Raw genomic sequence first — 22514 nt, forward strand, 5'->3', positions numbered from 1 at the left:
GTCAGATCACCAGTCCCCCAACCAGCTTCCCACTTCTGGGAAGAATCTCTGGATGGCTCACACCAGAGGAAGCATTACTGAGATGTGTTTGTGGGAGGAAAAGCCATGTTCTCAGTCCTTCAGGGCCAGACTGATACCCAGGACCAGGAAGTGCCCAAGTTAACATTAAGCATAACAGGATACAAAGATGACCGAAACACTTAGTTCTCACGTTATGGCCATGCCTGAGCGGAAGTTGCTAGGTGCAACCTGGTGGAAGCCTAATGTTCATCAACACATACACACTACCATGTGTAAAATAGATAGCTGGTGAGAAGTTACTATATAATAGGGAGCCCAGCCTGGTGCTCTGTGATGACCTAGATGGGTGGAGTAGGGGGAGGGGAGAGGGGTTCAAGAGGGAGGTGATATATGTATAATTAAGGCTGATTCACGATGTCGTATGGCAGAAACCAACACAACACTGTAAAGTAATTTTCCTCCAATTAAATTTAAAAATAAATTAAAAAAGAAAAGTTAATGAGGTGATTCCAATGATGACGCACTTCACCTTGAATTGCAAACACCTTTTAAAATTGCACAAGACATCTGCCCTGGAGGAAAGTGAACAGATTCTTACATTGGCTACTTCTAGTTTCACTCCAGCTTTGAGTCCAGGAGTGATGATGCCGGAGGAGGACACTTGCAGTTGTAATCCAAGTCCAGTGGGGAGTTCAAAGGCATTGTCCATGAAGATGTAGTGAAGGAACAAGTCACTTGTTGAACCTTTCCTTACGAGCTCTTTAATCTATGTATCATAGAGGAGAGAGTAAAAGTAAGCCTCATTGAAGCAGACTTTCCGAAATGCAGCCTCCCCCATGTCAGACAATAGTTATTCTTCTTTATCCAGAGTGAAAGAGACCGGCATATTTTAATTAGCTGAATAGCTTAAAAAATAAAGATGAATGATTATTGATTTCAACAAATTGGAATATAAAAATTTTCCCTGGGTAGACATGTCATTTTCAACTGGGGATTCAAAGAGCATTTCAGACTATTTCTGGGCCTCTGAGATTTGTGAACTTTAAGTATCAATGCATGGCGTGACTTAATTCTGATTATTTGGTGTTGGAATACTTGCAGCACAATTTATTATGGTGAAACCAGTTTTCTAAAACTGACGAGCTATTTAGATGATGGACATATCAGTATGCATTAGTATTTATTCTTTATAACACCTCTGGAAAATAACTCGAGATCTCTTTTATGTATATCCTAGGGAGTATATTTGGATATTTTCTCCCTTTTAAATAAACTAATAATTATGAATATTTAGACAAGGGACTGAAGTTTTCTACATACTTTGTTTCATAATCACTTCATTTAAATATTAAAGGGAATATTTAATATTAAATATTAAAGTGTATCTCTCTAGGTAGAGAGATACACTGTTTTCCACATGAACAAATGAATGCTGTTAATAGATACATGATGAATAGCTTAATTTCTAAATGTTATCAATTCCTTAGGAATCCAGGAATTTTCTTCACTGACATTTAAGACAAACTTGCCTCTCTGAAGGAAGCGCAAGCACTTTCTCTGGTCTGCATGACTGGGATCATAAGGGAGTCTGGGAGATCTCAAAAGAGCCCAGGCTAACCCATCACCCTATGACGGTCCACTTACCATCTGGGGGATCCCCTGCAGGGTATGAACACCTTTCAGCAGCAACTTCCCCAGGAGTTGGAGGTCGTGGAGTTTGACAAAGCCAAGCTCTTCTCCCAAGATGCGGAGGTAGGCTCTGGCTTCTGGGAAGTCTTTGGATTTCAGATCTTTGACCAGCTTCTCAACATTGAACATGATTCCATTGACCATGTCCTGGGATTTTAAAAACAAAATGTCTAGTGAGGTGTGAGTGCTGTCAAACACCCTTAGGTTAAGGTGTGGGACCTCCCTATTACAGCTGTGATGAGCCTAAACATAAACCCTCATGGTGGGGACGTGGGGGCAGACACTGAAACCAGGCCCCCACCTTTTACCAAAAGATAGACAGCTCCTCCAAACTGACATTAAAAAAAAACCAACAACAAAAAACAAAAATCTAAGGTCTCGTCAGGGACAATGGTGCTTCCACACTGTTCTTGAATGATGGAGGCATTCAAGTGATCTATAATGTAGGCATAGGTGATCTCTGTTCTCCAGCATGCCAGGATCCCTATGGCTCCCCAAGATTAGAAGATCCTCTGTCCCCCATCCCCTCCCCTGCTTACTCCTTCTCTCCTCCAACAAAGGAAAACACTAGGGATTTCCTGGGAAAGCACAGCTGATGTATACATTGGCCAAAAGCTTGAAACACATCTCATCTAGGGAAGCTCTGATCTAGGTAAGTTCTTAGAGATAAGAATTCCATAGACTGATGCTGAAAGAGGGATTGAGAAACCAAAACAGATCAAAGACCCTCAGCCTTAAGTGGAGGTGAGTAAATTAGGAGATGGAGGTGAGCATTGGGGAGTAAATTACCACCCTGCTTCTCAAATTGAAATGTGTATACTGGTTACTTGGGGGTTTTCATTCAAATGCAAGTTCTGATTCCGTAGAGCCCAGTAGGGCCTGAGAACCTGCATTTCTAACAAGGGTTGCTGTGATGCTGATGACTGGACCATGCTTTGGACAACAAAGAGTTAAAGAATAAGATGGTCCAGATCACACAATCTATTTTCTGCTCCTTAAGTGGAGGCTTATGCCAACTTCAAAGAGGATTCTGCCTGCATTAGCTAGTGCACAGATGTGGGTGAGAGCCAAAGAAAGTAGTTAATAATAGTGAAAATATGAATTTGAAAATTATAATAGTATCTGCTTCTTGAATAATCAACACAAGAGTCAGGGGCTTTGTTTACCTTTTTACATACTTTAATTCATTTAGTCTTTAAATATCCTTGTGAAGGATATAAGTTTTTATTAGCATTCTGGGGATGTGGAAACAGATATAACATCAAGCAACTTGCCCAGGTATGCAGAGCTTGAAGAGAGTGAGGTTAGATTTCAAACCCATGCCCCAGAGTTCACACTGTTAATCATTATACTAGTGAGCCTCTAATGAGCCTGGACTCTGGGTAGACTGAATCTCCAAAAGGCCCGTCACTGAAGAGGATACTGCCTCTTATTCCCACTGGACTGGTTAGCAATAGCCATAGTTGTCGTTTTGGTTAGATAGTGTTTTGATGATTTCCAGGCTTAGATAAGGACATTTTCGCATTGAGACCCAAAGCTTTCCTTGAAAGGATAAGTAAAACATACCTGCTCATGTTTATCATCTTTGGTGTAGCCAAAGTGGTCCACCAAGACCTTGGAGACACGATCAGGAACTCTACCATTAACCCAGTACAAAGCCTTATTGACACTGTCTGGGAAAAATCCTTCCTTCCCAAAAAGAGCTTCAAGTGTTGGTTCAAAACCTTTTCCTTCCAAACCAATCTGAGAGAGAAAATCAGGCAAGAAACACCATCAGGTTTCTCTGTTTGTCCATCTCCCATTCCCCTATTTATGTTCAATTTATTAAACAAGTACTTGGTGAATGCTACTGGGCAGGAGCTGACCTGAACACTGGGCAGGAGTTGACCTGAGCACTCACAGGAGTTGTCTTATTTAAATCTCACCAGAATCTTGCAAGACAAAACCTATTATGTGCTTGTTTCCTGGAAGAGGCAGCTAAGGTTCAGAGGGGATACATAGTTAAACTGAAGATTCTGGTTTGGGGGTGAATTTGGGGTTTGAACCCTTGGATTTAGGGTGTAAGGGCTTCTCTGAGACATCGCACTTCCATTCATATAAGGAGTCGTGCTCCACACGGCCCCTAGTGGAGAGGCAGGAAGAAGAGGGTGGAGGGAAGAAGTGACGGTATCACTGCCTGATGATTCTTGCTCCTCTGGAGCTGGCTCACGGCTCCCTTGACTTGACTATTTATGACGTAGGCCAGAATGGGCTAGAAGACATAAGACTCTGCTTCAGGACCACACATACCTCAAAGAGGTCAGCTGAAGCAAATCCAAAGACTTTGAGGGTCGTTTTCAGCATGCTTTCTTTAGGAAGGTAATTGTTTGGATCAAATATAAGATTTCCTTCGATTTTGGCTGAGACCAGGTCAAGGGATGGAAGAGAAATTGATTTGGAAAACTGATAGCTCTGGGAGAATTTCTTGAAATCCATGATAGTTGGAAGCTGAGATTTTTTCAGAGCTTCTTCCACTAAGCTTTTCAAGCTAGACAAAAAGAAGGAGAGTATTTTGAGCTGACATACATCATGTTACTCTCTCATTCCCAAGTCAATGTGGATTTCCAATCGCTACCAAACTCTTTGGGTTTTATTTGCCCCCAAAGCTTGGCTCAGATCTGCTGCACTTTCACACAGATGTTGGTTCCAGAAGAAAGAACAGCCTTAAAGGGCAGGCAGTGGCTGAATCAGAATTGAGGTTTGGAATTTCAGCCCCTTGCGGCAGATGCATGAAAATGACTTTACTTACTCCTGGACATACAGATCTTCTGAGTTTAAGATGTTGGCGATGTGGGAAGCCACAAAATTCTTCACTTGCTCATTCTGTTCCCGAGGGAGAAGTTGGGTGATCTTGCTAATATCCGACTGGGAAGGACTCCCCATTAGCATGAGATAGGCAGCCAGCCGCTTATCCCCTGGAGAGGTGTCATCGAGGAAAGTCTGAAGAAGGACTTCCCGGACCTGTAGTCCAAAGATGAGACTGTCATCACTGTCAGAACATGCAACATGTCTGGTAAACATGCCTGATCTTATTTTGCAAGTGGAATTTCTCTCTATTAATTCTTCAAATGCTGTTACTGAACCTTCTTCACCCAGAGCAACCAGCTCCAGGAAGGGTTCTCAGAAGACACATATCAAATGCATGTTGAGGGGCTTCCCTGGTGGTCAGTGGTTAAGACTGTCTTCCAATGCAGGGGGTGTGGATTCGATCCCTGGTTGGGCAGCTGAGGTTCCCAAATGCTTCGTGGCCAAAAAACCAAAACATAAAACTGAAGCAATATTGTAACAAACTCAATAAAGACTTTAAAAATGGTCCACATCAAAAAGAATTTAAAAAATCTGCATGCTGAATTCAATTGCATTAAAATATACAAATCATGGCCAAGTTATGACTTGTTGGAGATCTGCCACTAACTGAAGATAAAGATATTTTAACATAAATTATTTCAATATGAGGGTTAATGTGAGAAGGAATCAGGAGAATTTGATGCTAATAAGTAAGTCAGGTTGTCTGCAAAGCTGTGGAATCACCATCACCACCTTTGGGGGCCAGTTTGACTCTCTTAGTCTAGGGAAACAGGGGGAAAAAATCAGACATGTTTTCCAAAGATGGGAGTGATGGTCAGTCTGGTGAGAGGACAGCAGGTAGTGAAAAAAATCACACTTCGCCTGCTGAAGTAGCAGGAAGGCCAACTATTTTTCTCATGTCTGCATATGGCTAGGCAGTCAATTGTTTAGTTGGTAAGTCATGTCTGACTCTCTTGTAACCCCATTGACTGTACCTTGCTAGGCTCCTCTGAAAATGGGATTTTCCAGAAAAGAAAGGGTGCAGTGGGTTGCCATTTCCTTTTCCAGGGGACCTTTCCCACCCAGGGATCAAACCTGTGTCTCCTACATTGGCAGGAATATTCTTTAGCACTGAGCCATCTGGAAGCCCCAGGCAGTCAATAGGTGTATTGAAATTTGCAATTAAAGAGCAGTAGAATAAAGTCAGTAGAATGGTGAGATTTAGAATCTCATTCCAAATCTTTGTCAGTCTGAATCAACTCGTCATTTTCGGCCCTCTTCTGTGGCCCTTACCTCATCACTAAGCTCCATTTTCCGCAGGGCCTGGATGGCAGCCTTCTGAATCACCAGGGATGGCTGTTCACTTCTGATACATTTCAGGACTGAAGATGTAAGTTTTGGGGTTAGTTGCTCCATGGTTTTACCAATATTTCCTATGACCTACATTGAAAATAAACAAGAGAGAATCAGGGCTCAGAAGGTGCAGTGAGGGGCAGACAGAAAAAGTGTGTCTGAAATGATGCCTATTATACAAAACCAACAAACAAAAAACTGAAAATACCCTCAGAATCAGGTAGGTGAGATCTTCATTCCCAGTGCAGTCATTGCCAATCTGTTCTGACAGGTAATCAGCAATTTCCAGCAGGTCCTGTGTCCATGTAGGGTTTGTCTTATGATAGCTACAGAAGAAGAGTTAGGATTCAGCAAGCATAGCCAGGCTTATCTTAAAATATACACTGATGTTCGCTGATCTCTCATTTCAAGTCATTACTCTCAAAATTGACCATTAGACAAACGAAAGGGTAAGCATCAGAATTTGCAAGTGGAGGGAGGGTACAAACAACACTGACATGCGGGGTCTTCCTTTGCTCCTATGAGGAGAACCAGTGGAAAACTCACTTGTTGATCATGTGACTCAGAGCATAAAACGTGAGCCGGCTCTGCTGCACTCTTGCGGTGTTAAAGACCTCCCGCAGCCTCTCGGCCGAGGGCTCTGGGATCAAGGCCACCAGGTAGGTCACAGCATCTATCAGAAGGGGGTTGGCTCTCTCATTTTTCAGCCACTGGAGGATGTGAGTGTAGCACTGGGGCTGTCCACACTGAATTAAGGCTTGTAAAGTGATGGGGCTGAGAAGAAAAGGGCAGAGAAAGAAAGATCACCTTCTAGGCAGCTAAAACCTCCTTGGCCCCCAGGGTTCCCTCTGTCAGGAATTCCCTTATTCAAGATCCAAATCCAACCATCTTCCAAAATCTAACTCAGATCCCTAGAGAATAGAGAAGCCTTCCCCATAAGTAGCATCCACTGGAGAAGCACCATGGAGCAAAGTCCGAAGAAGGACCCCCTGGACTCAACACCCAGAGAGGACTGTTACCCTTTGGTCAGAAGATGGAACATGCCACATAAACACTCGCCCAGTCCCTTCTCTGACCTTCACAGCACTAAGACGGCACTGAAGTAAAGAGAAGTCACGGTATTATTTTGTTTGCTTGAGTTCTCTCTCCTCTAGCCTACAGGCTTCCAGAAAACACAGACTTCTTATCCTCTCTCACTTCCCAGGGTACTCACAGAACAAGGGATTAAAGATACCCATCAAAATGTGGGAAAGATTTCCCTCCTATCTCAACATGTAAATATTTATCTACCTTGGATGCAATGTACGTGTGTGTGTTACCCATGGAACTCGAGACACCTTAGCTGACATTTCTCTATCGAGCAAACATTTACTGACTGACTCAATTGATTAAATGGGTTGAAATTTCAATGGTTCCTGAGATTCTCTGGCTGAGGTCTCAGCCAGCTCCCATGGGCTCATAATCTATGAAGGTTTGAGTTGTGACTGCTCAAGAAATACCTGGACACCTCGATCAGCTTTGGCAAGAGGGAGGTGACCGCCTCACTGCTGAGGCCTCGCAGCTCGGTCACTAGTTTATGGAAGAGGTTGGCTCTCTGGGCATTCTGCTCAGAGACGTGCAGTTTCTGCAGCTCCTGGAGCGTCTTCACAATGGCCTCAGCGTGCTTTGGAGGTGATGTGGACCTGGTGCTCTCAAAGGCAAGACCCACTGCCTCAGTACCTGGAAGGAGGAGCGTGTCAGAGGGATTCCAGCTTACCCCTGCATCTCAGCCTCATCTTTCTTCTAGAAGCTGGAGATCCAGGAGGGGTCAGCAAGAGGAGGGTGGAGAAAAGAAGCCTCTCTTGTTCTGTTCTTAGTGCCTGTTTTGTGACTGGCTCTGGGCTAGGGGTCTGACTTCAGTGTTTCCCTAACTTGCCACTCTCTCCTTGTGATTAGCGTGAATATTGTGCACACCTGCTGTTGCTTCAGTCCTGTCTGACTCTTTGCAACCCCATAGACCGTAGCCTGCCAGGCTCCCTTATCCATGGGATTCTCCAGGCAAGAATACTGGAGTGAGTGCCATGGCCTTCTCCAGGGGATCTTCCCAACCCAGGGATGGAACCTGAGGCTCTTACATCTCCTGCACTGGCAGCCAGGTTCTTTACCATGAGCACCACTTGGGAAGTTCAGCGTTAATATTATTCCTCAATTTAAAGATAAGGGAACTAAGACCCAGAGGTGAGCCACTTACTGTGCCCAAGAGCTTAAAGCACATGCTGCTACCACCTGACATCACAGGTGGCTGAGAATGAGGTAGGGCACATGACTCATTGACATAAAGATAGGTGCAGCGCTGAGGTTGGACTAGAGGTTTCTCTAGTTCCCTTCAGCTCTAAAGACTGATTCCTGACCTTTCCCATTTGCCCTGCCTCGCTCAGGCCTGGCTGTCCGATTTACCAAAGGTGGACTTGGGAGGCCAGTTTCCTATTTCCAATATTATCCTATTTCCAGGGAGTGCTAGGAGAACTCTCCCCTTTCCTTTATCCCATTGCCACCTGACATTCTGAAATGAACAGGCTTTCTCAGTAGAACGGCCCATGGCCAGAAGCCCAGAGCCCAGGACTCTCACAGGGCCCAGCAAGGAGCTAAGCCATGGTAGGTACCTCATGGGCAGGTTTCCCAACCCTGGCAACCATGTGTACATCACACCTTACCTTCCTCAAAGAAGCGGCTGTTGATCTTAGGTGTGTCTTCAAGTTTCAAAGTCTGTGTGACCTGTGCCGTCATCCCGTATTTGTTCCTGGCAACACAGGAATGACAGCATGTCGCGGATGGCCAGGCTCCCCACAGCATCCTCTGCTCTTCATGTTGAATGTCTCCCCTAACTCCGCTCCTCCCCAAATCCTGCTCCCCTTTCAAACCATACTTATTTATATCCAGCTGTCCTTGACCGCCTGTGAACAGCAACAGCTCCTTCTGGTCATGCTGGCTGTCCTTCCATCAGAAGGACCCCTATACCTTATACTCTCCACCATTCCAGAGTGCCCAGAGGGAATGAACTAACACTAAGCTCCAAAATTCTTTTGTGATCTTCCATAGTTCAGTGCCAAGAATATAGATAGCAGTTACTCAGTCAACACTAGTTGACTGACCAGTTTTCAAAATGGATATGTAAGTCTCTAGGCCAATTCCAAAATCTTCTGTAAAGCCTTTCTAACCCGATCAGCTAGTAATGGTTCCAGTTTTTCCTGATCTCGAGCCCTTAAAGCCTGGATCTCAGATATCTTTTGTTGGTTTTGAATTGTTCCTCATGCCTAAGTCTTTCCTACCAAACGGCCTATTAGCTTGAGACAGGAGGATAGAAATACATTCTGCTTTGTACCTTTTCATACCTCCTCCCAGGCACAGCCTAGCTTGCAACAGGGCACCGAGAAGCATTCAGCTCTTAATGGCCCCATAAATAAGGAATCGGGGCTACAGCCAGGGACCTACTTGTAGGAGAAGGGCAGGAATAGGTGTTGCTCATTGCAGATGGCTTCTGACACGTGCTTCCTCCTTGGGTCCAGGGTGTACCGGCAGGACTGGCTGCTGCCAATCAGTGTTGACAAGGGGCGGGTCTGTGAATGGGATCAGGGGAAAAGCATTTTCATCAGGCCCTGGGGCTTGAACCTGAGTCTTCTCCCATGTGTATTTCCCTTCAGGGAAGAAAGTGGGGGAACAGGGGTTCTGTACCACTAGATAAACTCAGCGAGAGAAGAGAGCTTCATACTTGACTTTTAGTCAAGGGGATGAAAACCCAAAAGCTGAGTCCAGCTGTAGACTTTTCTTATTTCACTCCAGGAGACTTCTGATCTGTACAAAGTATTTATAACCTGGAATCCAGCAGATGGGGCTTCCTAGGTGGCACTAGTAGTAAAGAACCTGCTTGCCAATGAAGGAAACACAATGAAACACGTGTTTGATTGTTCCCTGGGTTGGGGAGATCCCCTGGAAAAGGGCATGGCAACCCACGCCAGTATTCTTGCCTGGAGAATCCCATGGACAGAGGAGCCTGGCAGGCTACAGTCCATGGGGTCGCAAAAAGTCGGACACGACTGAAGCGACTTAGCATGCATGCATGCATCTGACATGACTCCCTGTCCTGCCACACATGAACACTTGACACCTGTTCCTACTGCTCCTTATGTTTTCTCTGCCTGGAATTTTTTCTCTGGAATCCCTTCTAGCTCTAACATTCCATAATGTTAATAATGAAGAGGCTGCTGCCAGTGTGCATAGCAATGCTGATGTGAACTTACCATGCCTCTAATCAAAGCGAGTGGGCTAACTCCCGTGCTAATGGGCTGGAAGTGATCACACTTCCCCAGGTTTCTTTCAATGGATATTTCTGTTGCCACGTTTCCCTTCTTCGTTTTAACAGTAAAGTCTGTGGAGCAGTTTCCATACACGGTATCCTAGGGCAGCAGGAGATACAACAAGTGTACTCAACACAGGGAACCATCTTTAGGTGCTTGGGGTGGGGCTGGGAAAGAAGCCTGTAAGAAAAGCCTGTGAGAAAGAAGTCTGTAAGAAAAGAAAAGAAAAGAAAAGCTTTCTCCCAGATCTCCCATGGGTCTGGGAGAAAGCTTTGTCCTCTTGGACAGAACGTGGGTGCGGTTGGTTCCTGGGCAGCCAGGGTGGGCATGAGAAAACCTCTTAAGGGTGGTCCTGGCTCTTTGGCATGTACTCCAATCCGTTTTGTGTTGTATATGTCTTGGTTCTCCCCCCAGATCCTGAGACCTCCCGGTGCAGGGGCCCCTGCAGAATGCAGCAGTATCTGCTCCCCGTGGAGTGCAGCACAGAGCTCAGAACGTAGTAAGGGCTCAAAAGTGTTCACGGGACTGAACTAAACTGAACGTGTCCTCAGAGCAAAACCTGGGATTCTTAAAAGAGGCTAGCAAATAGTCAGTTATTTTCTGTGTTTAAAATGCACACAGGGGACTTCGTTGGTGGTCCAGTAGTTAAGACTCTGCCTTCCAATGCAAGGAGCACAGGTTCAGTCCCTGGTCGGGGAACTAAGATCCCACATGTTGCAGAGTGTGGCCAAAAATTACACACACACACACACACACACACATACATACACATACATACACACACACACACACAAAGAGAGGCCTTACTGTGCTCTACCTTGTGGAAACATAACAAAATCAAACAGAGGGTAGGGTGGTCAGGACTCCTCAGAAACTGCTATAAAACTAGATCCAACCTGCTCAGGCTGTGTGGGCTGGGCCCTCAGTGAGCCCAGAGATCAGGGGAGCTCTGAGCAACGTGCTTCACACCAATACAGGGCCTCCTGTGTAACTAGCCACGCAGCTGAGTCAACGATCCAGTTGATGTATAAGTGGAACCCAGCTCCACTATGTGAGGAGGAGTTCAAAGGATCACTGTTATCAGCTTTTTAAATTCTCACCAGAAATAACACTTGCTTAGCCTCTTCCGTTTCTGGGGGAAGCAGGAGGGCAGAGATGATGCCTCTCTTGATGTTGAGGATGTGTTTAGGCTCTTCTTTCTCTGGGTAAAGTAGAACTTGCTTGCCTTCAGGAACAGCCAGCTTGAGGTCGTACCTGGTGCAGAGAGAGTATGGTTACCAGGGGTTCCTTCTCCACCGTGAGCCATAGGCTAGATGGCTTTGCAGCCTCCTTTTTACATCATTTTTTGATAAATATCAGCACATATACACATATTTTCAAAAAAGTATACAAGTATGTGTATGCTTCTGGTATTCTTTCTTTTTCTTTCTTTCTTTCTTTCTTTTTTTTGCTTTGCTTGGCTCACCCAGTCCCTCTCTCTCCCCATATGAGTCTCTGCAGTCACTCTCCCCACACAACACCCCACTGGGCCTTCCATTCATATCTCCACACTCACATGATCTTACACAGAAGCATGGGAGTGAAAACACCTTCATAGAAATAGTTTGTCATTGCTGGTTTTATCCAAATGGCATGGCATCACGCATACTTGTCTTTATCTTGTTCTTCTCATTTAATTCTACTCCATGAAAATCCTTGAGTCATCTGGCAGCACCCTAACAGATTCTCTTTACAAAGCTGCGTAATAGTCCACTCTGTGGTTATATATTCTTTATTCAGATCGTCTCCTATTTGATGGCATTCATCTTTTCTCTTCCTGGATGTTTAAACTTTTTTCCCCACCAACAACACTGATACAAACATTTTTATGCATCTATCTTCACATGTCACTACTTTTCTTTTTAGCTATGTCAAAGGCTCCAAGTATTTTTCATTATATTTACTAAGTTGACTAAAGGCACTCCTTCGCAGCAGCAATGTGTGAGGGTATGCTTTGCCTCACAGGCTTGCCAGCAATAGGTACTATTGCTGTTTAAAGTTTCTGTAGTCTTATGGGTATAAGTGAGTATAACGTGATAAATATCTTGTTGCATTAATTTCATCTCCTGACCACCAGCGAACTGGAGCTTCTTTCCGTACATTTGTTGGACATTCCTTCGCTTTCATATGATCTCAGGCTATGGTTAAAGCCTGGGTCAACTCTGATCGTAGGGACCTTTCTTTGGGGACTTCCCTAGGGAATTTCAGAGAGCCTGGCACCCCCTGCTCTAGCTGAGTCAGAAGAAAGAAAAAGAGATGAGGGTTGCTTCCCACAGCCCTACATCCTCTCAGAAAATTCCAGACACTGTGACACAGGCTCACAGGAGAGCCTCAAGGTGGCCAAAAGCAGGAGTCTCTTTTGTTTGGAGGAGGGTAAGGACCAAAGCAGACTTCCCTGGTGGCTCAGATGGTAAAGAATCTGCCTGCAATATGGGAGGCCCTGTTCTCTGGGTTGGGAAGATCCCCTGGAGAAGGGAATGGCTACCCATTCTAGTATTCTTGCCCGGAGAATTCCATGGATAGAGGAGCCTGAAGGGCTATAGTCCACGGGGTTTTAAGTCGAACATGACTGAGCAACTAACAGACCAGAGAGCAACTCCTATTCCCTTCCATCACTGTGGCCCCACTCCCTCTGATGCTTCCAAGTCTTGGATGCAATAAGAGGCGCTGGTAAGAGACAGAAGCACCAGGGCCTATTTTGGCTTCCGAGTCTAATGTTTAACAAATTGAAAGACAGGCAGGGAAGGAGTGTCCATTGTTACCAAATCAACAACCCCATGACTGTATTTGCACACACTTAGGACAGTACAAGGCCTGCTGATGGTTCAGATGGAAAAGAATCTGCCTGCAATGCAGGAGACACTGCAAACTGTGATCTGGAGATGAGGCAGGGGTGATGTTCAAAAAAATCTAACAACCAGCACACTGTGAACACTGATCAGTCAGAAGCGCTGCCAGCTGTAAGCAACAGGAAAGGTCTGGTCAGTGTGCACTGGCAGGACGCTGGCCCTGGAGGGGGACCCGCTCAGGCCGAGGCTCTCCCCGGACCCCCTGAAGCTAGTGTTCTCTGCTGAGCCGAGCCATGTTTGGTCACAGCAAGCCCTGCCCGGACCCTCTCTGAGGACCACCAGGCACAGTCTTGTTTCATTCTTTAAACATGAATTCACTTGTTTAAACAAACCATCTCAGCTTTATTGTCTCAAAGAGTGCGAGATCTTTTAGAACCATATTTAAATGATAATTAGGGAAACTTCAGTAGGGGAGGGTAGAGACTGCTTCCCTCTTTTTGATTGTTGTGAAAACTCAGCAATTTCCTGTTCTATGGTGAATAGAGAGTACAAATACTTGTACTCACATATGTGCCCAACAATAAACGCATGCTCCTGTTTCCCTTGGACACACACACACACTCGTGTGAAACACATGCCATGATGCCCGGAGCTCAGAAATTTGAACGCACAGGCCTACGTCTTACTTGGACATGGCAGCAGCAAACTCCTCAGAGTTCTTGGTCTTCTTCAGCAAGGCCTTGCCCTCAGGGTCAAGGCCATACACCTCTTTCAGGGTGCAGTGACTCGTCTTCAGGATGAAGTTGCAGAGTTGGGGGACCTCCAGCTCCACCTGAGAAGACAGGGTACATTAAGACTCTCCACCAAGAACACAACACTCCTCCCCAGCTCAGGGATTTCTGACCTTTCCCATGTTCCGCGGGACACCATACTTCTGACTTTTTCCCCTTTGTATGCAAAGGATGATAACTTTTAATTGGTTCTAAATGTACTCCCTTTAGTTATAAAGAGGTACAACTGGCTGGAAGAAATGCAGCTGAGGAGCGAGGATTTGGAAGAAAACCAGGAGGCAGGAGGAGGGCTATCATTGGTTTCAACAGCAAATGCTTCCTTAATGTCAGTGGAAAAACCAAAAATCCAAGACCATGTGTATCTATCAGGGCCTATTCCAAGCTTCACGTACAGCTGAAGTTTAAATAGTTCCCTCTGTGTTATCCAGCGTGGTTTAAAGAACTTTCTGCAGTGCTGGAGATGTTCTGTTTTCTCACTATCCAATATAGGAGCCACTAGGTATGGGGGCCAACAGGGCATTCGAAATACAGTTAGTGTGACTAAGAAACTGAATTTTTACTTTTATTCAATTGATTTTTATTTATTTAAACCTTTTTATTTTATATTTGAATACAGCTGAGTAACAACTTTTATTCAATTTAAATAGTCGCATGGACTAATGGCTACTTACCTGACAGCACAGATGCTGGTGCCTGAAAACTAAGAGGGCTGCCCAGTTTGACTTCTCTTTCCCACAGGAGCCCCAATAGCTGCCCTTAGATCTGTTCCGCAGAACATGGATACGAGTACAGTCTGTCTCAACAACTGGTGAAGTTTTATTTGAGAACAAACTGCACGTTTAAAATTTTCTGTTCTGTTTGTTTTTAGTAGTAGATCCTATTTCAGTTAGATGATAAAAGCCACACTCCAGAATGCTTTCCTGGGATGCTCACCCATTGGACATCTCTTGAAATGTTAACTCTATTAGTCTGCACAATTTTGACATTGTAGATCACATATTTTAATTACATCTTGGAAAGAAAAGTGAAAGCGAAAGTGAAGTCGCTCAGTCATGTCCGACTCCTTGCAACTTCATGGACTACCAGGCTTCTCTGTCCATGGGATTTTCTAGGCAAAAGTACCGGAGTGGACTGCCATTTCCATCTCTAGGGGATCTTCTTGACCCAGGGATGGAACCCGGGTCTCCCACACTGCAGGCAGAGGCTTAACCCTCTGAGCCACCAGGGAATGGAAGCTAATAGCAAAATAAACCTGGTAGGTAAAAATATTGTTTCTGTGGCAGACAACTTAAAATTTTTTTTTTTTTTTAACGTGAACCATTTCTAAAGTCTTCATTGAATCTGTTGCAATATCGCTTCTGTTTTATGTTTCGGTTTTTTGGTGTCTAGTCATGTGGGATCTTGGCCACCCCAAACAGGGATTGAATCCACAACTTCCCGCATTGGAAGGTGAGGCCTTAACCCCTGGACCAGCAGGGAAGTCTCTGTAGCAGAGAGCTTCTCAGCAAAGAAGCTGACTGGCAAACTGAGGGCCAGTCCAGCACTTAGAGGTTATGACGGTCCTGGCGCAAGCTGGGTTTGCTCAGCCCTGGGCTCCAGGGTCCTCCAGTGGCCTTCCCTCTCCCCTCGTACCTTGCAGTTGATCTTAGTGGAGCCTCTTGAATCAGCAGTCCCAGGGACACCACTGGAACTCTCAGCCTCATAGTTATAGACGTATTTCCTGAGGTGCTTGAATCGCGTTGCATCTTCTACAATGAGGAGAAATCCATCAGCTACATGGCAGAAATAACTCGCCCAAGGATACTCCATCCTGGGCATAGAGGGACAGTGGCACAGATAATGAAAAACAGTAATTAAACTCCAATTATTTTCAATTAATTTTGCCTTATACTTAATTTTTCTTTATAGATTTAACTTCTCTGTTACGACAGTGCTGAGGCTAATATTTAAATTAACTTGTATTCCTTGAATATATAATCTGAAGCACAAGGCAGGGAGTGTCAAGTGATGAGGCTCAGACAGTCTACAGGAAAGACTCCTTGGAAAATTAAGAGTGACAGAATAAAGCAAATATATCTTTCACTGACTTTTCAGAATGAAAATACTCTAACTCTATGGCTCTTTTTAGATTCTACCAAATATCTGAGGCAAAGTTCACTAAGCGTCAAGGATATCTGGCTGACTTAAGAAACCCCCAAGAAGGAATTTCTGGAGGTTTCCGCTGTGCTTGAGAGAAATTTCCTGAACAATTTGAGAGAAAGAACATCTGGGTCCCGAGTCCAGATGCAGTGATGCCAGATGCCCACGAGATGGCAGTGCTGCCCCATCAGAAGTTAGCATCCCGTTGTCTCTGGAGAAAACAGGGTACCACTGCAAGGCCAGCTCTTTGACCCCTAGGGGTCAGGTAAATACAAATCCCAGGGTGAGCATCTACAAAGGTTAAAGTCAGCATTTCTTCACCCTCTTGTGCTTCAGATTAATGATTAGTCCCTGACAAACAGTCTCTTTAAAGTGCCCATGGATCAACAGGTCCCTTCCCCACCCTATCCCCAGGCTGAACGTTTGGGACAGAGGGGAAGGGTGGGTAAAAGAGCTGAGATCCCCTCGCGGGGGCAGAGGCTCCAGGAACTGGTTTCTTGGGGTCAGAGCGGTGTACACCAATTACAGCATCACGGTGTTTCAGTGATCCGAGGTGCAGAGGGAGGGGTCGGGGGTCGAGGGTTGAGGGGTGGGGTGGGGCGCCCTTCTCAGCTCAGGGGGAAATGCCTTACTTGGACAACTGGGGCTGACATTTTCCAGCACTTCATCTCCTGTAAGAAAGGGAGAAAGGCAACTGTAGGTTTTCCCTTTCTTCCAGCTGGGGCCTAGGGTCTGGCCAGGAGGACCACTGCTTTAACCTCTAGCAGGGAAGAAGGCTTTGAAGAATCCTCCGTCCCTCCCATCACCTCCCCTACTCCCACCCTGAGTCTAGAGGAGCCCCTCGCAGCTGGTCCTGTGCCCCTGTCCTTCCATCCTCGGGCTGCCCTCCCTCTGTCCCAGGACCAAGCTGCCCCAGCCACCACTCCGGCCCTGGCTTTGGGGCCCCTGGTCCCCCACCCCCAGCCCTGCACCCTGGCGGCTGGGTGGCCTCACTCACTGGCCTGGGTGCTGGCGGCATCCAGGAACAGCAGCAGCAGCAGCAGCAGCACCGCGGGCCTCGGGGCGCCCATGGCCAACCTGGGCGGTGTCTCCCTGCCGCCTGCTGTCTGGGCCTGGCCTCGGCGCTGCTCGCTGGCTCCGGGGGACGGGCGCCCACAGGCAGCCCCGCACCCACACTTGCACCTGCAGTGGGAATGGACGGCCGGCGCCCGGGGCTCTATTTATACGAGGCCTGAGGCCGCCTGCCCAGGGCCCCAGCTGAAGGAGCACCGGGCAAATTGCACAAGGTCCAAAGGGCAGCGACCGGGGCCTGTTTGCTTTTCCGCACCAGGCCGGGCTCTGAGCCCTGAGAAGGGGCCGGCGAGGGGGCTCAGCCCAGACTCCTCCAGGGCCACTGGGGCCTGGCCTCTCCCCTGGCTTGTCCGCAGGGGTCTCAGAGCCCGAGGGGCCTGCTCTGACCCAGGAAGACGACCGAGCGCAGGATGAAGCCTACCCCTGCTCCATGCACGGACTCTGTAGCCACTGGATGGCTAGTCCTTCCCAGCGTCTAGGTGAAGACCTTCCCCCGACCCCCACTTCCTTCCTACCTGGGTGGACTTTGAGGTTGCCTGGGGGCCTCTAACCCAGATCAGTACCCAAGGCTCTGGGTCGCCTGCCCTAGACTCAGTTCATCTGGAGGAAGCAGAGAGAGAAGAGAAGGAGAGAGGGGTCTGGAGAGGGACTGACCCCCCTCTCGACCTGAGGGACCACATCTCTGTCAAAGCAGAAATCCAGGGGCCGGAATCCTGTGGAAGCCCCAGTGAGGAGGGGCCTTTGGAAAAGGCCAGCTTCCTCCCTCTTCTCTTCTGCCCACCCCAAAGGTCCAATTTCTTTTTGGGAAGTTGAGGGGAGGAGGCTTTTCTCTGCATGAACTGCCTTTGGGTTTCCTCAGGAACAGGGGAGGCCAGTGAGAAGTGAAGTAGTGGGTGGATGTAGAATATTTCTCCTAACACATCCCAGAACCTTCTCCACGAATTGGTCCCTTCCTCTCTAGGTCCTGTCCATGTCCCACAGGAAACTTTGACCAAGGCTCTCCTCCCACTTTTCCTTGCCTTGTCATAGGCAATCAGGCACAGCATAAGTATTTCAGCATCTTACTGATGTCTTGAGCTTCCCAGGTGGGCCAGTGGTAAATAATCTGCCTGCCAATGCAGGAGACAAGGGTTTGATCCCTGGGTTGGGAAGATCCTGTGGAGGAAAAAATGGCAACCCACTCCAGCCTTCTTGCCTGGGAAATTCCACAGACAGAGGAGCCTGACAGTCCATGGGATGGCAAAGAGGTGGACACAAACGAGTGACTGAGCCTACACACTCATACACTGATGTCTTACTGACCCAGAAACAATCATAAAGGGTGATGGATGGGGTGGTTTTGTGATGGGATGGATGAATGTCTGAGACTGGCCATGTCTACAAGGCACCTGCAATCTGACTGGGGAGAGAAGCCGCGTAGACGGGAGACAGATGGTAAGCAATGTAGGCAGGCTGCAAGCAAAGCTCAAGGATGTAGACCCGCTGGAGGAGAGCCAAGGGAGGAGTCGGGGGTGGGCAACAAGCAATGAAGTGAGACTATAGACTGAAGGGGACACGGAGCACCCGAGGTGCAAGTCAGTATATGTTGTTACAATCTGTTATTTATGAGATGCATCCAGAGGTAGCGAACCACATGTGAAGTCTTTTAAATTTTCTGGTGCTAAGACTGACAGTTCCAGAAGGGTCATGTTCTGAAACAGTTCAGTTCAGTCGCTAAGTTGTGTCCAACTTTTTGCGACCTCATGGACTGCAGCATGCCAGGCTTCCCTGTCCTTTACCATCTTCTGGAGTTTGCTTAAACTCATGTCCATTGAGTCGGTGATGTCATCCAACCATCTCATTCTGTGTCAACCCCTCTGTCTTCAATCTTTCTCAGCATCAGGGTCTTTTCCAATGAGCCAACTCTTCACATCAGGTGGCCATAGTATTAGAGCTTCAGTGTCAGTCCTTTCAATGAATATTCTTGGAAGGGTTGATTTCCTTTAGGATTGACTGGTTTGATCTTGCAGTCCAAGGGACTCTCAAGAGTCTTCTCCAGCACGACAGTTCTGAAATAGTGTATGCTGCTGCTACTGCTAAGTCGCTTCAGTCGTGTCTGACTCTGTGTGACACCATAGATGGCAGCCTACCAGGCTCCCCCATCCCTGGGATTCTCCAGGCAAGAACACTGGAGTGGGTTGCCATTTCCTTCTCCATAGTGTATAAAGACCCCCATTTCCTCAAAGGACACTTGAAGGTTTGTCTTGTTCCCAGAACCTGGGCCTTTACATTTCTCCTCATTCATGTATTGTCCTTAGCTGGGAACTCTCTATGAGTAGCTAAACTCCCTTCAGTGATTAGCTTCTTTGTATCCAAGGTATATTCATATCGTTAAAAGTGGGTATTACAAAGGCTTCAACCCAAAGCTGGTCATACCTACACCACTGAGTTGTACAAGATCTGGAAAAAAAACTGCCCCCAAACCCCATTTCTCTGAGTATTTTATTTGAACTATTTTATGTGGAGTGTCGCTCCACAGGAGGAGCTGCTGTCAGAATTTCAGGAAATGGTCCTGCTCCTACACATTTTTACTTTAAGGAGAATGGGCAAACATATGTAGGTACAAGGAAACCAAAAGGAGATGGTTAACTTCAGTTTATGAACACAAGTCCAGGCTTCCTCTGCTGGATGACAAATGAAGCCACTGTCTTATAGTGTGTCAGTGGAAAACATTAATAAGTCTTGGAGATTAACGTACAGCATTATGAATGTGGTTAATAGTACTGCTTTGCATATTTGCAAGTTGCTAAGAGAACAGATGGGACTTCCCAGGTGGCTCCCCAGGTGGTAATGAACCCTTCTGCCAGTGCAGGAGACATAGGAGATGCGTATTCAATCCCTGGGTCCAGAAGATCCTCTGGAGGAGGGCAGGGCAACCCATTCCAATATTCTTGCCTGGAACATCCCATAGACAGAGGGCCCTGGAGGGCTACATTCCTTAGGGTCGCAAAAAGTCAGACATGACTGAAATGACTTAGCACACAAAAGAGTAGATTATAAAAGGATCACAAGAAAAGAAAAAAAAATTTGGTAATTGTGTACAGTGTTGAAGGCTGACGTTTTGTGATCATTTTGCAATGTGTACAAACACTGGATTACTCCATTAGAAAAGGTAGAGAACATAATTTTTATGATTTGAGACTAAATAAATGAATCTGCTGACTTGGATACAGGAAAACTCTGTGGGTTGTTTCTATGCCCTGAGTTGACTGTCACCGTCTCTAAAGGAAAAACCCTAAGACTTGGAAGCATTGGGCTCAGCTTCTGTTTCTTTCCCCGATTTTCTCTGTAAAGTCACCTCAGTTCTGGGCTTCAGCCAGCAGTACCCATGCTCTGACAGGGTCAGGGACACAAGCACTACAGAGGGAGGGTTGACTGTTGAGTTGATTTGGGTACACTCCCCGGTGGCTCAGAGGTTAAAGTGTCTGCTTGCAATGCAGGAGACCTGGGTTCGATCCCCTGGAGAAGGAAATAGCAACCCACTCTCATATTCTTGCCTGGAGAGTCCCATGTACGGAGGAGCTTGGTTGGGCTACAGTCCAGGGGTCACAAAGAGTCGGACACGACTGAGCGATTTCACTTTCACTTTTCACAGGAATACTGTAAGGATTAATATGAAGACTTTTCTGAAATTACTAAATCCATTTAGACCTTGTGTAAAACACTATTTCATTTTTTAAAAATTACTTATTTATTTATTTTTGGCTGTGCTGGGTCACATTGCTGTGCAGGCTTTTCCCTAGTTGCATGAGTGGGGGCTATTCTCTAGTTTCATGAGTGGGGGCTATTCTCTAACTGCATGAGTGGGGGCTGTTCTCTAGTTGCAGTGTATGGGCTTCTTGTTGCAGTGGCTTCTCTTGCTGCAGAGCCCAGGCTTCGGTAGCTGCAGCATGTAGGCTCAGTAGTGGCTCACTGACTCTGGAGCACAGACTCAATAGTTATGGTGCACAGGCTTAGGTGCTCCAATGGCATGTGGGATCGTCCTGGACCAGGGATCAAACCTGTGTCTCCTGCATTGGCAGGCAGATTCTTTACCACTGAGTCACCAGGGAAGCCCATAAAACACTATTTTAAAATACAGCATTATCTGTGACCATAGCTATCACTCTTCATCTCTTTAAGTAGAACATTTCTCCGTTTGCTCTCCTAAACATGAAGTTTCAAAGGACAGCAAGCTGTTTTCACAGACATCAAATGGTGTCAGGAGTCAGACAATCTTCTAGTATAAGCTATTCACTGAATGGAGAAAACCCAGGTCCTGCGAGGTCAGTTGATGTAAAGGAAAGCAGTGTGTGTGTTAGAGTCAAGAAGACCTGGGATTGAGTCCTATCTGGGTTTCTTGTGGGGTTTGTAACCTTGGCTAAGTGACTTCACTTTCCCAAGTCTCTGTTTAGTCATCCCTAGAACAGGATTAAAAATATACACCTCCCTCAGAGGAATCTTTGTGAGAATTAAGTGAAACAATTATGTAAATGATTGCATTGATAGCAGGATGTCCCGCGAAAGGAGACAATACATGGTAAATTATCATTTAATATGTGTGTGCATTGGAGTGGAAATATATTTGGAGGGTACCTACTGAGCTAGCTAACCACAGCAGATATAGAGACCGAAATAAATAGAACAAAAACAGGGAATCAGGCTAAGGAGAGAGAGCAGAAACAAAACAGGGCATCCTTGAGGGCGATGTACAGCAGACACAGAGCGCCTGTTGGTCACTGATGATTCCTAACTTCTCTGGGGACCTGAAATCACTGTCTTTTCTGGAGTGAACAGAGTTCTTCCTCTAGCAAGCAGACAACTGAGTGACTAGGATAGACACACATTCTGAAGTTGTGGAGATTAATCTCAGCTGGCAGCTATGATTTGCCAGTTTGTGAAGGCAAAGTCCCATTGGGTGAACCATTGGTCTGAGTAATCACAGAGCGCAGGGTCCCCATTAGAAAGCCATCTGATGAATGGAATTTCAAGGAATTAGATAATGCTGAATATCCCAGTTACAGTCTTCAGAAACGAAACTATGCATTCTGTTTATCTGCAGGTGACCAGAAGGGTCCTGGTCAAGTTCAGGGACCTATAGGAACTATTCAAGGCCCCTCGGCAGCCCACTATCCTGAGTTCAGCATAGTTTATATACTGAAATGTGTTCAGTATATATTTGCTGAAAACGAATGAATTTCTGACATTCGGTTTTACCTCTGTTGCTTCCAAGACATTCAGGGACAGTGACCATGATGTTAAATATATCTTTTCAGGGACATAAAACAAGGAAATACAATCTGATACAAATTATTCCCAGCTATACTGTTCAAATAACTCATCTGGCAAATAGGGACCAGAATTGACAATGATTAATTGGCTCATTTCTTTTCTGCCTATGACAGCATTATAATTGCTAAATGATGCCCAGGAGCTGAAAGTAA

The 22514-nt window shown here is 46.1% G+C and overlaps 1 protein-coding gene across 2 annotated transcripts in view; it reads right to left on the reverse strand.

Moving 5' to 3' along the window:
* The window catches only part of APOB (apolipoprotein B), a 39699-nt gene extending 22485 nt beyond the window's left edge, over nt 1–17214 (reverse strand). For both annotated transcript variants that reach the window (XR_011255125.1, XM_069580259.1), the window contains exons 1-17: nt 16979–17214; nt 16614–16652; nt 15475–15590; nt 13738–13883; nt 11324–11477; nt 10167–10322; nt 9361–9485; nt 8583–8668; nt 7389–7608; nt 6436–6663; nt 6098–6215; nt 5830–5976; nt 4499–4710; nt 4000–4237; nt 3277–3453; nt 1666–1857; nt 620–787 (exon numbers count right to left, since the gene is read on the reverse strand). Coding sequence is in view for 1 of the 2 variants with exons in the window: in XM_069580259.1 (XP_069436360.1) it covers nt 620–787; nt 1666–1857; nt 3277–3453; nt 4000–4237; nt 4499–4710; nt 5830–5976; nt 6098–6215; nt 6436–6663; nt 7389–7608; nt 8583–8668; nt 9361–9485; nt 10167–10322; nt 11324–11477; nt 13738–13883; nt 15475–15590; nt 16614–16652; nt 16979–17051 (2595 nt within the window). In the remaining variant the exon portion in view is untranslated. The remainder of the gene's footprint in view (nt 1–619; nt 788–1665; nt 1858–3276; nt 3454–3999; nt 4238–4498; nt 4711–5829; nt 5977–6097; nt 6216–6435; nt 6664–7388; nt 7609–8582; nt 8669–9360; nt 9486–10166; nt 10323–11323; nt 11478–13737; nt 13884–15474; nt 15591–16613; nt 16653–16978) is intronic.
* Between the last annotated feature and the right edge of the window lie 5300 nt (nt 17215–22514).

Source organism: Ovis canadensis, chromosome 3, assembly GCF_042477335.2.
Source record: "Ovis canadensis isolate MfBH-ARS-UI-01 breed Bighorn chromosome 3, ARS-UI_OviCan_v2, whole genome shotgun sequence".
Taxonomy (NCBI): Eukaryota; Metazoa; Chordata; class Mammalia; order Artiodactyla; family Bovidae; genus Ovis; species Ovis canadensis.